General features: G+C 47.0%; 1 protein-coding gene across 1 annotated transcript in view; it reads right to left on the reverse strand.

Moving 5' to 3' along the window:
• KMT2B (lysine methyltransferase 2B) overlaps nucleotides 1–18,621 on the reverse strand; it is an 81,007-nt gene that overhangs the window by 52,969 nt on the left and 9,417 nt on the right. Inside the window, 5 exon segments of the mRNA XM_087727497.1 lie at nucleotides 1,864–2,104; nucleotides 4,361–4,523; nucleotides 4,814–4,924; nucleotides 7,108–9,284; nucleotides 13,213–13,288. Of these exon segments, the coding sequence (XP_087583623.1) occupies nucleotides 1,864–2,104; nucleotides 4,361–4,523; nucleotides 4,814–4,924; nucleotides 7,108–9,284; nucleotides 13,213–13,288 (2,768 nt within the window).

The raw sequence follows: 18,621 nt of genomic DNA on the forward strand, positions 1-18,621 counted from the left end.
GGATGGTATATGCTTAAAATGAAACCTCTAAGACCCACACTGCTGTGGGAAATGCAGTGTCCTGCCTGCAGAGCTTGTAAATTTCTATTTCCTCCCTCACAGCTATGAAAAAGAAAACAAATTTCCGTCCTCCTTGACAAGCACGCATTGTCTCATGAGGGAGAAGACTTAAGGTTCTATTGCCATGTTTTCAGTCTTGGCCACTCTAAGATGTGATGCCTTCCACTCCCAGAATTCCCTATAGAGACAGTTGACTGAAGCATTCTGGGCGTTGAAGACCCCACATCTTAAAGTTACCTAGATTGAAAAAGAACCGTTCTAGTTCTACAGAGTTCCAAAAGTTTTCTTCAGGAATTATTTCCTCCGTCGTTCTGCTATTTTCATTGAAATCTTTTTGTTTCTCTGTTCCAGGAAGATCAAGCCCCAAAGCAGGATATTTCTCTACTCTAAGGACTGTGTGAGTGTGGTGTAAGAAAACAAGGGGTCCTTGATGCTCTCTGGGCTTGGTTGTTTTCTTGCAGATGTTTCATTATCCAACTAGGTAACACCATCAGGGCTAGTCTCCTGAGACTAGAAAAAGAAAACAGGGCTACTGAGTTTGCCTAATCACCTTCTCCTTCCTGCCCAATTGCAAATATTAATAATAGCTAGCTTTAGAGTCCAAAGACTCGCAGCAGGCAACATGCAGGTGTAGGAAATTGTAAGACACTCCTGGAAAAAAAGAAAGGAATTCCAACAGTGAGTTAAATGCTGGCAGGGTGGGATCTGTTCAGCTTCAGGGCACTCAAAAGGGACACACTACCTAAGGTAAAGGTTCCCCTCGCACATATGTGCTAGTTGTTCCTGACTCTAGGGGGCAATGCTCATCTCTGTTTCAAAGCCGAAGAGCCAGCACTGTCTGAAGACGTCTCCGTGGTCATGTGGTTAGACACCCTTGGTTTAGGTGAGTGTTGGTTAACTTTTTTGGTGCTGAAATGGGAGCGTGCGTTTTCTGGCGCATTGGAAACTGGAAGAACAGCCACCCAGTGTGAATGTGCGCACAGGGCAGCTGCTCTTCCAGTTTCTCGTGCATGCGTGAGTACCGGCCACCTGGTCTTCCAGTTTCTGGCACACATGTTAGCACAAAGACCAGCTGGATGGTGCGTATGTGGGGGCTGGAAACCGGAAGATCATCTTCCCGGCACGCGCATGTGCACTGGGCGGCTGCTCTTCTGGTTACTGGCGCTCCCAACACCAGCTGGCCGGCGCGCTGGAACCCGGAAGAGCAATGGGCAACAGAGAGATAGCTCTGTGTGCCCCTTCCGGCACACGAGCCAAGCGTTCGCCACCAGGGGTTTAGGTATTAACTCTGTTAAGGGAATCTTGTAATAAAACCCACACTTAATGGAAGCTGACCGAGTGACCCTGTCCAGCCGCCATCACTCAGTCCATGCTGGGATTAAACTGATAGCACGAGGACTAAATAAGCCACTTTGAGCTTTTAGAGGAAAAGCGGGATATAAATCAAACCAATAAGCAAAGGTATCACTATGTCAATGCCTGTGGTCCCCTATCTGCGGACTCCCTGACTTACGATTCTCCTCCGAAGATGCACAGCGAAGTAGCTACAAGTTTCTCTGAGTTGCCTTGCCTACCTTTAAGGAGCAGAGAGTTGCTTCCTGACTGTTGAGAGGGGATGCTACACTTTGCAGCCAGGGTTTGCGCTGTAGCATCAGCATTTACAAACCCTTAACTACAGGTGGAGCCTTTCTTCTCGGCTACGCATAAAACCCTGAACGCTTTTCCTTTCTAACACTCAGCAAGCAACGGAAGGAGTGGACAAGCGGTCAGGGCTGGAGTTGGGGACTTCTCAGGCACACTCACACGCAGCATTGCTTCTTAGTGTTTGGCCCGCCAAATTTTGGTTTGTCTAGGCAGTTGATGCATTCGCCGCAATCCTGGAGCCTCAGGCATCCTTTGCACTTCCCACAGCGAGTCATGCGGTTCTTTTTGCCGTGATGGTGAGAGACGTGGCGACGCACAGGGGGCGGCGTGGCCTTGACGGCGGAATCCGGCTTCACTTGTTTCTGCTGGCCACACTCGTTCTCAGACGCTGACGAGGTCTCTGTAAAACAGGCCAAACATTAACCTGGCTGTTAAGGCTGATGCTGCAATCCCTAATCCCGTAAGCCTCTCTGAACTCCATCCCAGACTGCAGCTAAAATGAACCTGTGGTTATTAGCTGACGTACAATTCTGATTTGACAGGTTAGATCAGGGCCAGACCCCGCACCCCCAAGGTGTTCAAGATTGGCTTCCAAGGGGTCAATGGGACCACCCAAGGGGTTGATAAATGGCTGGAGGTCAAGAGGTAGTTGAGAAATGATGGAAGGTCAATTGGGGTCAATTAATCTTCTGGAGCCTCTGTAGATTGCCACACCACCCGTGTTTCCCTGAAAATAAGACCATCATATATATGTGTGTGTGTGTGTGCGCGCGTGCGCGCACGTGCGTACTGTATGTATGTATGGTCTGTCTGTCTGCATGCCTGCCTGCCTACCTACATGTATCTATCTATCTATCATCTATCTATCTATCTATCTATCTATCTATCTATCTATCTATCTATCTATCTATCTATCTATCTTATCTATCTTATCTATCATATCTATCTATCTATCTATCTATCTATCTATCTATCTATCTATCTATCTATCTATCATCTATCATCTCTCATCTATCTATCTATCCACCAAAAAAGGCACCAGGTCTTATTTTCCGGGAGGGGGTGTCGTCCACTGATTCATCTCTTACATGTGTCACTTCCCCAGCCTCTTTTACTGTCAGAGGCCTTTATCAACTACTTTCGCCGGCAAGGCTTTCCTGAAGGCCTCTGTAGCCGATAACAGAGCTCCGGATCGATCCAGAGCTCTATTATTGGCTACAGAGGCCTTCAGGAAAGCCTTGCCAGCTGCAGAAGAAATGGGTCGAGGTGTGTGAGGCCAGGCTACAACTGTCCAAAGGTAAGTAGTAGGGCAGCTCAACCCCGCCCCCCACATCCTCACCCTAGCTTAATTTTTACCGTGCACCCTGGAGTGGGCGGGGTCTTATTGGGGGAAGGGCTTATTTTGGGTGCACGTGTAAAAAGCAAGCTAGGGCTTACTTTCTGAGTAGGTCATATTTTCAGGATAACACAGTAGTCCTGAAGGTGGGAGACATTACCCACAGATGCACAGTCAGCTGCCAGCAACACTGGCCTTGAATAGTCCTGATTACTAGTAGTAGTACTAGCAGTACTAAGTTAAAATCGTATTTATTGAATTATTTTCATATAATAAATGTTTGGGAGTCGAACAGTCTGAAACTTCATGAAGGGGTCAATGAGCTGAGGAATTCAAATTCTCACCCCACCCTCCCATCCCCATATGAACCCTATATAACTAAGAGCTAAGACCATGAGACTTAGAGCCTGGCTGTTGTTTTTTTTTTAAAAAAACGAGTCAGCTCTGCTTGCAAGGTGTTCCTAATATAGGCTCAAATTGCACTTTCAACAAAAAACTTTCATGAATACACTTCAATCTTCAAAAGGGAGTTGCTAAGTCGTCAACAAAACGGCCCCTGCAACATGATCAGCATTACCTTTACCTGCAGGGATCTTCACACTGATTTGTAAACATACTGAGGAATCCAAAACTATATACCGTATTTTTCAGATGATAAGATGCACCAAGATTTCGAAGAGGTAAGAAAAAAAAAGGTTTTGTCCTCTTGGCCCCCAGGAGCACTCTGCAGGCTTCAACAGGGCTGGGGGAAGGCAACAACGCCTCCATTTTTGAGAAAAATGGGCTGTTTTTTTGCAAAAACAGAGGCGTTTTTGCCTTCTCCCAGCCCTGCTGAAGCCTGCAGAGTGCTACTGGGGGCTGGGAAAAGGCAAAAATGCCTGTTTTTGCAAAAAACGGCCCATTTTTACCAAAAATGGGATGCAGGGGCAGGCCTTCAGGAGGCCAAAAATGGCTGTATTTGGTGTATAAGACGCACCAACACTTCCATGCTCTTTTAGGGCGGGGAAGGTGCGTCTTATACTCTGAAAAATACAGTATTTTGATATTGCTTCTTCTTCTCTTGTTGACACCTCCACCCCCTCAAACTAAACAAGCAAACAAACAAACAGATATATCTGGTCAAAATAAAACCTACATAGATGTTCCAGTCTTTTTCTGTTTATTCCCCCCAAGGTTGAATAAAAGTTTTGCCTCATGATGTGCTTAGGAGGCATTACATATTAAGACAATTTGCCCAGGAGACAGGTTTACCCAGCGAGACAAAGGGAGGCCAGAAGGCACAAGTAGAGTGGTTAGCCAATCTCTTCCACAAATACTCACCCTCTATGGTGGGCGACCCGGCAATCTCTTCCCTCTCCCGCAGAGGCAGGGCACTCAGCCGCGGCACATCCTCTGGCACCATCGCACGAGACTGCCCTAAGGCCACCGAGGCATGCCGACAAACGTGCTTGATCCGTGGGCCCTGCACCGGGGAATCCTGGCCCTGTCAAGAACGTGCAGGAAGAACGGCCATTATCATTTCCATTTCACTCATTATCATGAGTGACAAGCAGCAGAGCTGGTTCGTCAAAACTATTCCGGCGGTTTGGCTGGGGTCCATGCATCGTGCTGAGCCACGTCGCGCTTGACAGGCCCGTGAGTGGCTGAGCTCATGCACAGTATTAAACCACAAACCATGAAGCAGGGTCACGATAACTAGGTTATCAAGCACAGCGCCCAGATTTCCTCTGCTTTTGTATTTAGAATAGGGCCACAGGGCTGCAAGTCGATTACCTGTTTTCTAACCTCTTTTTTGTCTTCGGTCGTGTTGAGGTCTTCGGGCGTCTCCTGTTCAGCTGGGATTTTTGGAGTCTCAAAGGCCTCGGCTTTGATACTTTGACACCCCTAGGAGAAAAAGACGCAAGCATTAATAACCCACATGGTTTGGGACCCCCTCCCCTTCGATATTTAATTCCCCAAACAATCCTGCCCATTTCCAACACAATGGCAGCTTCCCTTCCAGACGTCTCTCAACACAGTGGCACCAGTCATTTCCCATGAAACACAGCATGGTGCACACAGCTATGGCCAGGCGCACAGAGTCCCAAGGGCATGCTCAAATCACGCTAAACCGCCCGATGCTTCACTGTGTCTAATTGAATAAACAACAGATGGGCTGTATTCACACAACATGTCAAGCCAAAACCAAACAAAACACGTCTCCCTTCATGTGTTCACATCGCACACTCAACCTGGCAACTGTGGGAATCCAATTACAGGATTTTCCAAACAACCCAACCATAAGCTTACCAAATGGCCGGAGTTGAGTCTATGTCACAAAAACACACTAAAAAAAGATTGATGGTCGTCATACATGGCATACTGTGTGCATGCAACCACTAGCTTTGGCACTGGTCACATTAAGCATGTTTGAGAAAGGCAAGCTACTACGGTGTAGAGCAGGGGTGGGGGGTGATCCAACCTTGGCAACTTTAAGACTTGTGGACGTCAGCCATGTTCTTAGGCCGTCCGGGGAATTCTGGGATTTGAAGTCCACAAGTTTTAAAGTTGCCACGGTTGGACACACCTGGCTTAGAGCAAAATATAAAGCCAGCCTCAAAGTAGCTATCAACTTCAAACCGTAGGCGGCAGCTTGTCCAATCCCCATTCTTCTCATTTACTGCTCAGAATATCTCAGAACCTTTAGATTTTTTTTCCCCTAGGGGCAGAACTTAAATAAAGATAGAACAATAAACCCAATTCTTCAAATTCTGCACCACTTCTATAATCTTTTGAGTGCCAGATGTGCAATATGTTCCCTTGAGAGTTCTCCAAAACAGAGAATGCAAATATCAAGACTTCTAACCTGGGGTGCATTCGTAGAGTAATTCATCTGTTCGGTATCAAAATCGAACAGTGTGCTGTGCTCAAGCAACACCAACAACCCGAAAGACACAACTCCCTATCCCCTGTGGGAAAGGATCAAGCTAAGCCAGAGGGCGGGGTCAAATGCATCAGCTGTCTGGAGTCTCTACGCCCCCTTAAGACACCTAAGTCCAGCCCCACTTGAAGTCCTGGTGCCCATGTGCCTGGATCGTTAGTAGTTTACATTCTTATGCATAGGTAGCATGAAATAAACTTGTACAGGTAGTCCTCAACTTACGACAGTTCATTTAGTGACCGTTAAAAGTTCCAACGGCACTGAAAAAAGTGACTTATGACTGCTTTTCAACTTATGACTTTTGCGGCATCCCCGTGGTCACACAATTAAAATCCACATGCTTGGCAACTGACTCATATTAATGACGGTTGCAGTGTCCCGGGTCCATGGGATCCCCTTTTGCGACCTTCTGACAAGCCAAGTCCATGGGGAAGGCAGATTCACTGAACAACCGTGTCGCTAAGTTAACAACTGCAGCGACTCACTTGACAACTGCGGCAAGAAAAGTCATAAAAGCGGGGGGGACTCACTTAACAAATACCTCACTTAGCAACAGGAATTTTCGGCTCAATTGTAATCATAAGTTGAGGACTACCTGTATTTATTTATTTGTGTGTTTATATTTCATATTTCTTACGTGCCCTTCTTACTCCATTTCCCCCCCCCCCCGATTTCCATGATCTAGGAGAGCCAAAGTTTGCTCCAAAGGCAGAACAAGACAACAGGTTATGAAGCTTTGTTTCATGCCTCAAACATCCCTTTCAAGTATTTTGAAATCAGAATGTTTTGAACAACCTGAGACTTTAGCAATGGGAGCCTCAAGCCCTGACAAGACGTAAGTTGAAACAGCTTTCCTCAGCTTGGTAACATCCACATGCGTTACAACTTCAGTTCTCAGAAATCTTAAGTCGATGTGATCACTTAACAACTGTGGCTAAGAAAAGGGAGGCAAAACTCACTTAACAAATACCTCACTTAGCATCAGAGGTTTGGGGGCTCACTTGTGGTCATAAGTCAAGGACTTTTTGACCTCATTCCTGGATCCTGATTTCTTGCACCTGACCCCAACTACCCCTGTGGACGTGCCCCCATCCCTTGCCATGATTCCAAAAACCCACATCTTTCAACCCGGAGGGTTTTCTCTTACCGGAATGAATTTGAATTGCTTCTGTTGGTCAATCTTGTACAGCTGCACCTTAGCACGAGTCAGCAGGCTGTAAACTTTATCCATGCTGGAGAGGGACGTGACGATGGGCTTGGGCTGCTGCACGGGGGGCTTCGCTTCCTCCGAAGAGAGGCTTGCCGGCTCTGCTTCGCTCTCCGAACTGTCCGCCGCTTTCTCTTCTTGCTCCTCCACTTGCGGGGAGGGAGGCACGACTCTCCGGATGGCCAGCTTGTGTACCACGCCGGGGGAATTGACGTCCTCCATGGTGATGAGCTCCGTGCTCTGAGCTTCTAGGGGTTTGGGAACCTCCGTGAAGTGGGGCAAAGCAAGGTGGTTGGTCCTCCCCACCAGCTTTTTCCCGCTGCGGGTCACCACTGGCTCGCTGGAGAGCAAGGTAGCTTCTTGCAGAGGCACTGGGGGCTCCCTCCTGACCTCGGGGGAAGCCGGGACCAGGTCAGACTCTTCGGGAGACACCGAGAGGGACTCGTAGATCTTAAGGTGCGCCTCGCTAGGTGTAAACTGGGGGGCCCGTAGCAAGGGAGTGCGCTTGGTCGGGGTGGAAGGGACAGGGGCTGGCGCACTGGGCACAAGCGACGCCTCCTCACTGGGCACCTGAAAGAGAGCCTTGCCCATATCTTTGGGGGACAAAGTGGGGCTGAGTGAGGTCCACCGGAATGTGGGCTCCCGAAGGATGGACCGCCGTTTTTCAGGCAGAGCCGAGGCCGGGGAAGTTATGTGGAGCCCGCCGGGGGAAGATGGGGAGGAAGGGGCCCTAGAGGGGTCTTTTTCTGGAGAACCGGGGACTGAGGGGTTCAGCTGCTGGGTGGGGGCCTGCAATGGCAACAGAGAAGCTTCCTGCTTGTCTAAAGCCCCATCAGGGACAGGGCTTTCCAAAAGCTTGGTTGCCTTCTGCGGAATCTCATCCATGAAGCGGCGGGGGGTCCGAATGAGACGGGACGACCGGGCGCTCACCACCGGCATGATGAACTGACGGATGTTTTTGAGGAAGGTGGTCTTGAGAGCCGGGACCTCCTCGGAGCCAGCGACACCAGACTGCTGAGCTGTTCCCCCGGCATCCTCCCTCACCTTGCCTGGCAACGGCTGAGTTGCTGCACGCCGCCCACGGCCCCGTTTCAAACACCGTGCCCTTATAGACAGGGCAACCCTAGAAGGCCCCTTCTCGGAAAGGAAGGCTGCTCCGTCGCTCGACGGACAGGGCTGCTGGGGCTCCTGTTGCCAAGATACCTGGTTGGGCGAAGGAACAGCATCACCTTCGGGTACAGAAGGCTTTGGTTCTGGGATGGAGGTGTCCGGTTCTGGGACGAGGGTCTCCGGGGCTGGCTGCAGTTCCTGGACGACGTCCTCCAGTTGTGGCTCTGGTTTTGAGACTGGGGATTTGGGCCGAGGAGACGCTTCGGGGGCAGGGTTCTCTGAGGGCAAATGTGGAGCGGGGGATTCCTTCTGTTTGGGCTCAGGGTCAGAGGTATCCGGTTCCGACAAAACCGCTTCCGATTCAGAGACGGCCTCCGAAGGAAGCGGGGAGAGCTTCTTTTCGGGTACCACACTCCACTTCCTCTTCCGGCCCCTTCGGTGACCGTGGGTCTTTAGCCGGACGTGAGTCACCACCAACTGGCCAGATTTATGCCTCCTGGCTTTGGAGAAGAACTTGAGGATGAGCGGTGGTTTCTTCAATGCTTCGGACGGTTCAGAAGACGCGCTGATCTCTTCTGCGCACGACGAGGGCAGCTGTATGCTATTGTTCAGCTCCGGGATGGAAGAGGAGGTGCTGGTGCTCTTGGGAGGAGGTCTGGTACCCGGTTTCTTCCTGAAGGAGCCACGTGGCCGGCCTCGTGGCCTGGGTGAGGCAGTGGAATTGAGAGTCTTCTCCGGAAGAAGGGGAGGAGCGGTGGTTTTTAATGGGTCAGCAGGTTCTGGGTCAGCTTGAGTCTGCTTAGGAACCACCTTCAGCACTTTTGGACCCGATGAGGCTTGCCGGCCTATCCTCCCTGGAGTCCCTTTGGTCCTCTGAAGCAGCTCGGCCAAAGCTTTCACCATACGATCTCGCTGGGATTCCACTGCCTTTTGTTTGACCAACCTTTTGGAAACGGAGTCCTCAGCAAATGCCCTCTTCCTCCTACCATGCGATAGCAGAGAGGCACCTGTGCAAAGAGAGAGAAATCTTAGCGGTAAAAACATGGCTCAACTACAGGGGGGGAGGGGGCACTCACAAAACTGCTGGTCAACGGCAAACTGCTCGTCAACTGCTGACCCCCCCGACAGAATCCGCCCAAATAACTGTCCATTGCCAGTTGAAGATTGCCCTAACTCAATTTGATTGAGGGTTGCATCGGGGCTGTGGTTGACCTCGGGATGGGATGGGGGTGTGGCCGACTGGGTGGTCGTAGCCAGCTTGACACCACTCCCCAAACTGCTGGCATGTTTCCTCTTCGTATTGGGTAAACTGGGCCAAAGCAATGCAGGCTGGCTCCTTACATTTTCCAGGACGGCTCTGCGAGCCAGATCCAACCACATTGCGGTCCGGATCCGGCCACGGGCCTTGAGTTTGATACCCCTGCCCTATTCTGTTCATACAGGTGGTCCTCAACTTGCAACCGCTGGTTTGGTGACCATTCAAAATTATAACATCTGTGAAAAAATGTGACTTACAACTGGTCCTCACACTTACAACGGTCGCAGCATCCCCGTAGTCAGGTGATCAAAATTCTGACCCTTGGTAATCAGCATGTAATTATGATGGCATGGTTACCCAGGGTCATAGGGTTACCATTTGGAGGAGCCATGGTGGAGCAGTGGTTGTAATGCAGTATGGCAGGCGGACTCTGCCCACTGCCAGGAGTTCGATCCTGACCGGCTCATGGTTGACTCAACCTTCCACCCTTCTAAGGTCAGTAAAATGAGGACCTGGATTGTTGGGGGAAGATGCTGACTGTGTAAACAGCTTAGAGAGGGCTGTAAAGCCCTGTGAAGTGATCTATAAGTCTAAGTGCAATTGCTTGGGAAGGGAGGGAGGGAGGGAGGGAGGGAGGGAGGGAGGGAGGGAGGGAGGAAGGAAGGAAGGAAGGAAAATGAGGAGAAGGAAGGAAGCTGTAGTGCTGCAGGGATTAGAATGCAGTATTGCAGCCTAATTCTGCTGACTGCCAGGAGTTTGATGTTAATGGGGCTCAAGGTTGAGTCAGCCTTCCATCCTTCCAAGGTGGGTAAAGTGAGGACCAAGATTGGGGCAAGAGGCTGATTCTGTAAACCGCTAAGAGAGGGTTGTAAAGCACTGTGAAGCGGTATGTAAGTCTAAGTGTTAGTGCTATCTGTGAACTTCCCAGCCTCCTTCCTAAAAGCCAACTCAGTGAGGGAAGCTGGAATCACTAAATGCCCACACGTGTCACCTAACAGCTGCAATGTTTCACTTAACAACAGTGGTAAAAAAGATTGTAAAATTGGGCATGGCTCACTTAACAACCACCTTGTTAATTTGAGTCTCAATTGTGATCATAAGTTGAGGACTACCTGTACAATATTGGGAAAGGCACTTTGCCTCATCACCTATAATAAATGGATTGCTACCCATCCTCCTACTGATAGAATGTACACTGTACTATAAGTTGGAAATCTTGTGGAACATTCAAAATGGGCTTTCTTTCTAAAAAGGAATGATTACATTGAATGAAATTACAATATCCTAAGAAAACCTATGTGGAGGCTGTGAGAATAGTTAAACTTCATAAATTAACCGGTCAGAGGCAGCAGAGAAATGCTCTGAACAGCAGACAACCTTAATGAAGAGAGGTCAAGAAAGCAGATTGTCAGGAAGGGAATCAAAGGGAAAACTTCACATCTGGCAGGGAGCCACACAACCCAAACCAAGCTGTCACAAAAGGTTTTAAAATACTGGGAATCCCATAAAACTGGAGAGCCTTAGAAGTCTTAGAAGAATCCATAAATTGCATTAGAAGTGAGTTTTAAAAAAATGTCAGCATCAGAGTCCTTGGAAGTAACAGTAATCCTTCCACATTCATACCAAAATAAAAAATCCTAGCATTAGACCAGTGGTGGGATTCAAATAATTTAACAACCGGTTCTCTGCCCTAATGACCATCTGGGTAGGTGGGGCTCGGTGGTCATGTGACTGGGTGGGCGTGGCCAACTCAAGGTCACTCAGGTCGATGGGTGCTTTGCCTTAGCTGTGACAATGTAATAAGGGTTAACCGGAGAGGCAGTTTCTGTAAGCAGGGCAATAAAGATTAGGCTAGAAACAACACCAGAATGTTTCCTTCCTGCTTTCCTTACAGGATTAGCCCTGTAAAGTGGAAAAAAACAAAAGGAGATTTCTCCCAACAATCAGTTCTCTGATCTACTTAGAAAGTTACCAACCAGTTCTCCCGAATAGGTGCGAACTGGCTGAATCCCACCACTGTATTAGACCCACTAAAAAAGCTACTGTTTCTAGTGTCGTAACTATTGTGATTACTGGGCATGGACACAACTGCTGGAAAACAGAAGAATTCTGGGGCCTGTTCTGAACAACGTCCTTCCTATATTGCAATACCACATATCCAATTACAAGGAAGTCAGATGCCACGTAAGTGTGGGACAGCAACTTGCCTTTCAAAATGAGTAAATATTATTTCTTTAAAAAATCCAACTCAGACTTAACAGCATCGGAATCGAAGACTTTCACATGAAGACTTAAAAAAAACAAAACGAGATCACATTCTATCTGGGAATCAGACTTTGAACGTTACAATACATACATACAGAGACTATAGTTTGGCTGAATACAGTGTACCTTTTGACCCTAAACTCAAATGGACAAAACGCACTGTACTATAGAGCGGTGATGGCAAACCTTTTTGGCACCGAGTGCCCAAATCAGAATGCCTGCATGTGCTGTCCAGCTGGTCTTTGGGTTTCTGGCACTCTGGTGCATGCAAAGACCAGTTGGCCGGCACTCAGGCGTGCACCGGAAACCAGAAGAGCAGCTGGTGACAGCGCACGTACACACAAGAGAGCTTTGCATGCCACCTCTGGCACACGTGCCACAGGTTCCCCATCACGGCTATAAAGAAACGAACTTATGGTGAGTGTGATGGGCTAGTTCCCACAACACACTAAACCACAACTCCCATAAACAATCCCATCAGCAGGGGGGACTCTGTGGGAGACTCAAAATTAATTGAAGGCATAAATGTCAAGTAACACTTGGGATTATCACATTGCAGGATTGACAACTATTGCTGTGCTCTCAACTGATACTCCATGAGGTTCTGGGTGAGAACACTAAAACCCCACAAGATTGTCAGGCCTACAGTCATATTCCTTTTAGAATCTTTGGCCTGCCACATGCTCTCTTATTTTACTATGCTGTTTCATTAGTGGGGAATCGTAAGGAGCAGAACGTGTTGTTGTTAAAATAAAACATTCCTTTTTAGAAGCCCAAGGCCATTCTTTGTCTCCGCATCTCTGCTGACCGGAAGTGGATGGGTGGAAATGCCAGCGTGGCAGTGGAAGATTGGGCCATGTGATGGACTTCTGGGAGGGGGGGATCTTTGGCCTGCCACACTCTCCATTATTTTACTATGCTGTTTCATTAGTGGGGTAATTGGGAGGGGGAATAGTAAGGAGTAGAACTGTAGAATGTGTTGTTGTCATAATAAAACATTCCTTTCTAGAAGCCCAAGGTCAATTTTTGTCTCCGCACCTCTGAGCCTGACTGGAACTGGGTGGGTGGATTTGCCAGCGTGGCAGTGGAAGATTGGACCATGTGATGGGCTTGTGGGTGTGGGGGCAAGGTTTTGAACTTTCAACTGGGTGGAAACTCAGGAAGCTTTCAGATTCGGGTTTCCACAGTTTGTACCAACGTGTCTCTCTTATTAAATTGGAACTTTGATGAAAGCTATGCCTTGAACTCTGATTTAATTCTTGATGATATTTGGAATGCTGGCAAAGATATTAAGTGAGAAGGCCAGGCGATTCTCACGAGAATCTTTTGTGTTTGGCCCATGCCCAACCCTGAAGTTCTTGTTTGCCAGATAGGACCCAAGCCACCCATCGATGCCTATAGGGATTCCTTACCTCTTTTAGATCTTAGAGCAGCACGCAGCGAGCTTTGAAAAGCGTCGTCCTCTGAATGGAAGCCCAAGAACTCTTCCTGCCAGGAGAAAGAAAAGTAACCATGGTCATTCCAACAGAAAGAGGGGGTGCCATGCTTATCACAGGCAACATTGCGGAATGTGGTCAGAGTCGCACACACCCCAGCCCAGCATTACTGAAAATGAAATGTCCCCCCACTTTTCAAAAAGGCAACTGGACTGTCTTTGTTTTTCCTTGAAGACATTACACTTCTCGTCCAGGAAGCTTCTTCAGTTCTCATTCAGAGTGATCAGTCCCAATTCAGCCAGAACAGAAGAAGCTTCTTGGATGAGAAGCGAAACGTCTTCAAGGAAAAACAAAGAAAGAGTTCAGTTGCCTCTTGAAAAAGCACCTTTGGGACAACCATGATCTGGATGATTGCAAATTTACTGAAATTTACTGAAACAGGAACAACTGTTGGGTAGCAATAGCACTTAAGACTTATATACCGCTTGACAGCCCGCTCTAAGCGGTTTACAGAGTCAGCATCTTGCCCCCAGACAATCTGGGTCCTTATTTTACCAACCTCGGGAGGATGGAAGTCTGAGCCAGTGAGAATCGAACTGCCGAACTGCTGGCAATCAGCAGAAGTAGCCTGCAGTACTGCATTCTAACCACTGCACCACCATGGCTTTTAATGGGATACCTTTCCCCGTGGGGAAAGAATAGGGAAAATACCCCCAGGCCCACGTGCACATCCAGCAGAAAATGTTGGCCATTTTAATACACGGATCTCTTACACACACACACACACGCACACACGGCAGACTGAATCTATTCTAAAGGAAAGATGAAGTTGACAATTCTGCATGGAAGTTTATTAGATCTGCATTGCCTTTATTATTTATAATTTAGATTTGAAAAGTCGCCCAAGTCACGGCAACTGTCTGATGTACCCCACCCCACCCCGCCAGACCCTAAAAATGCAGAAGCTTTTAATAGATCTGAATGCCTGTGGATTACTCCTCAGTTTCAGAAAGGAAGACTGCAGGTGTTAAGTTTTGAAAACGGAGGGCGAAACAATCACCGTGCCTCAACAGCAAAGAGAAAAAATAATTCTACAAAGAGACTGAAAACTCTTTTTTTTTCTTTTGACAGGCGATCCGTGATAAATCGCTAGATTTCAGACCCAACGGTCAAGACGTAGTCAAGGTAGCAGCACCTGGGAAACAGATGGCAATTTTTTTTTTTTAAAAGTATGCTGAGATCAGGTTCGAATTCAGTGAAAGCTGGCAGGGCTTCTGCGGAAAATCAAGGAAGAAAAGAGGGGCGGCGAAGTGAGCAGCTTTCTTTTTTTCTGTTTTGAGGTCATATTCTCTCAAGATTAAAGATCACATGGCAAAGCAGTCAAACGCAGCTGTTTGCAGGGTCAGAGGGAAGGGAAGGGCAGGCAGGCGAGAGCCTCACCTCTGCCTTTCTCTTCAGCAAAGGGAAATTCTTAACAAAAATCCAATTTTCGAAATTAAGCTGACCGCTGGTACTTTGCCCGTACGGTCTTTAGTCCCCCGCGTGTGCTCTTTGTGGATTGTTGCATCTTTACATTCGCAGCTGTAAGGTTGACGACCGTCCCAGCTGTTTCTTAAATTACAAGTTGTCCTCAACTTATGACCACAATTGAGCCCAAGCGTGAAACATTTTGTCAAGTTAAGTTTGCCCCCTTTTTACGATCTTTCTTGCTACCGTTGTTCAGTGAGTCACTGCGGCTATTAAATGGGTCACGGGGTTATTCAGAGAATCTGGCTTCCCCATCCCCCCACCCCGATTGGCTTTGCTTGTCAGAAGGTCGCAAAAGGGGATCCCGTGACCCCGGGGACACTGCCACTGTCGTAAGTATGAGTTAAGCTTGCCAAGCCTCTGAATTTTTGATCACGTGATCTTGGGGAAGCTGCAACGGTCATCAGGGTGAAAAATTGTCATCACAAGTCACTTTTCCCCCCACTCCTTTTGTGATTTCAAACGATCACTAAATGGACTCATAAATCAAGGATTACCTGTTGTCTTTCCGTGCTATCCTTAAAAGTGCACGGCAAATAATACGGCAATGGCCAGTTGCGCTAACTCAGAAAGCTCAAACTGCCCAAGGAGCTGCTGATACAGTTTTACAGAGGAATGATTGAGTCTGTCATCTGCATCTCTATAACTGTCTGGTTTGGTTCTGCAACCCAGTAGGAGAGACACAGACTTCAGTGGATAATCAGAACTGCAGAAAAAACAATTGCTACCAACCTGCCTTCCATCGAGGACCTGTATGCTGCATGAGTCAAAAAGAGGGCTGTGAAAATATTTACAGACCCCTCGCATCCTGGACATAAATTGTTTCAACTCCTGCCCTCAAAACGATGCTATAGAGCAGTGGTCTCCAACCTTGGCAACTTTAAGACTTGTGGACTTCAACTCCCAGAGTTCCTCAGCCAGCAAAGCTGGCTGAGGAACTCTAGGAGTTGAAGTCCACAGGTCTTAAAGTTGCCAAGGTTGGAGACCACTGCTATAGAGCACCGCAGACCAAGACAATTAGACACAAGAACAATTTTTTTCCTGAATGCCATCACTCTGCTAAACAAATAATTCCCTCAACACTGTCAAACTATTCACTAAGTCTGCATTATTATTAATCTTCTCACCCATCTCCTCCCACTTATGACTGCAACTTTGTTGCTTGTATCCTTACTATTTATATTGTTTCCTAGTATGATTTGATTGCTTATTTGTATCCTGTGACTATCATTAAGTGTTGTGCCTTATGATTCGTGATGAATGTATCTTTTCTTTTTATGTACACTGAGAGCATATGCAGCAAAGACAAATTCCTTGTGTGTCCAATCAAGAATTGAATTCTATTCTATTCTAGTCTACACCAGATCTTCATCTCCAAAACAGATGCATTAATCAACAGTAGCCCTCTCCAGTTGGTGAACCACTGGTAATGGGACCACCAGTAAGGAAGGTCACTCAGGAGGGATCTGAAAACAGGAATACACATAAAACTGAGTCCCGCCTGGCTAACAAATGCTTCCAACTTTTCTCTCCCGCCGGCTCATCCCATCAGGGTGCCGAGTAGAGCTTATTGTTCAGCGCGGGACAGAGAGAGCTGTCAGCATTTTCTTCTGGCCAGGGACATGCGGATCACTTGAAAAACAAACACAGGAAAGGGAGAGGGATCCTGCAGTTAAAAGCAGCGGTCAAGAAATAAAAGTCGAGCTCAGTAATGGCGAAACTTTTCGGCACCAAGTGCCCAAATCAGAACATGTGTGCCGGAAACTCAAAGACCAGCTGGCCAGTGTACATGCATGCACCAGCCACCTGATTTTTGGGTTTCCGGTGTGCGCATGCATACTGGACAGCTGGTCTTCACGTGGCCAGTGTGCATCTGTGCGCCAGAAACCGGAAGAGGAGCTGGTGATGGTGCGCGTGCCCACAGAGGGGGCTCTGTGTGCCGCCTCTGGCACGCATGTCACAGGTTCGCCATCCCGGGTCTAGCCTGACGATGATGATGGCAGAAAGATGCCAGGCGGGATTTGGGAAAACAAAGAAAGGCAAGTGGGTTTAGGCTAGGAGTGTCCAACTGTGGCAACTTTAAGACTTGTGGATTTCAATTCCCCAGACAGCATTATTTTTACTAAAAGAGCACAATTGAGAACAGGATATATGGATCTGTAGAGATGATACAGAAATAGGAACTGTCTTTTCTTTCTTACTTGCTCTATTACGTTATAGGCGGTTTTTATTATTGTCTTCTGTATTCTGATCGATCGATCCATACATAATGATGTACCGTCATACCGAACAAGTTAGGAATTTTGGCTTACTAAACTATAATCTGCACAGTGCATCCTTGGCAAGCATCATGGACAGTAAATGGATAAAGTAATCATATACATTTAGCACAATATTGTCTCTAAACCAGGGATTACAAAGAAGATTTATAAACCAGGGATCACTGTTATTTTACAAAATCTGGCTTTTTAGACATATTTAACCTTAATCCCAGGTTCTTGTTAACATTCAGCTGGACAGGATGTTCACCAACTCAGGGAGAGGAAGTGAATGAATAGGCTGTGGGGGCACAATACCATTTAATAAAGCAGAAGTCCTGGTTTATTGTTTTGTTTGGGGGTGTGCGCATGAAATGATTTTAATATATTTATATCATATCTTCCTTCCCTATTGAAATTCAAGGCAAGGTGCAACTAATTTGCAGGTATTCTTATTACATATCAGCAAGATATTAATTATCTTGAAAGCGTTTGGGTCAATATTAAAGGTTGGGGGGGGGATGACATTGCCATAGGTCTATACTACAGGCTACCCAACCAAGCAGAGGAAGTAGATGAACTTTTTGCTAGTCAGCTAACTAAGGTATGTAGGAAGCGCACCACAATAGTAATGGGGTTTTTTAACTACCCTGACATCAACTGGGAAACAAATTCTGCACCAAGTGGAAGATCCAACAGGTTCCAAAAGAACCTAGCAGACAACTTTGTTTCCCAAAAAGTAGAGAAGGGAACAAGGGGATCAGCCATATTGGACAATTCTCACTAACAGAGAGGAAATGATAGAAGGTGTTGAAGCCATAGGAACCCTGGGGCAAGTGACCATGCAATATTGGAATTCAACATTATGCAAACACAAGTAGTAGAACAAAGTCAAACTAGAGTCTTGGACTTTAAGAGAGCTAATTTCAATAAACTTAGAGACAGCTTGGGAAGAATTCCATGGATGAGAATCCTCAAGGGGAAAACAATTCAAGAAGCTTGGGCAATGTTGAAAAATGAGATTACAAAAGCCCATTCTAGCATTATACCAATGAAGAAGAAAAATAACAGCTCCCAAAAAAAACCAGCATGGCTGCATAAAGAACTCTCTGACAAGTTGAAAGAGAAAAAAGATAAGTATAAAAAGTAGAAAGAGGGGGACATAACAAGGCAGAATATCAGCAAATAGCCCGAGCCTGTAAAGATGAAGTAAGGAAAGCTAAGGCTCATAATGAAGAAAAGCTTGCCACAAAAGTAAAAAACAACAACAAAAGCATCTTCCAAAATGTTAAAAACAAGAAAAAGTTTAAGGAAACAACTGGTCCATTGCTGGGAGAAAGTGGCAAGAAAGTGACAAGCAACAGGGAGAAAGCAGAACTATTTAACTCATTTTTTGCATCTGTCTTTACACAAAGGATAAAACAGTCCAACCTATCAAAAACAGCACCACAAAAATCAGATTAGGAACACAAATTGAAATAGGGAAGAAAACGGTAAGTGAGCACCTGTCTACCCTAGATGAGTACAAATCACCAGGGCCAGAAGGATTACACCCCAGGGTTCGGAAGTAACTGGCAGATGAGATCTCAGAACCACTGAA

Source organism: Thamnophis sirtalis, unplaced genomic scaffold (assembly GCF_051295495.1).
Source record: "Thamnophis sirtalis isolate CommonGarterSnake01/CBP01778 unplaced genomic scaffold, rThaSir2_p1.2 scaffold_13, whole genome shotgun sequence".
In the NCBI taxonomy this organism is placed as follows: Eukaryota; Metazoa; Chordata; class Lepidosauria; order Squamata; family Natricidae; genus Thamnophis; species Thamnophis sirtalis.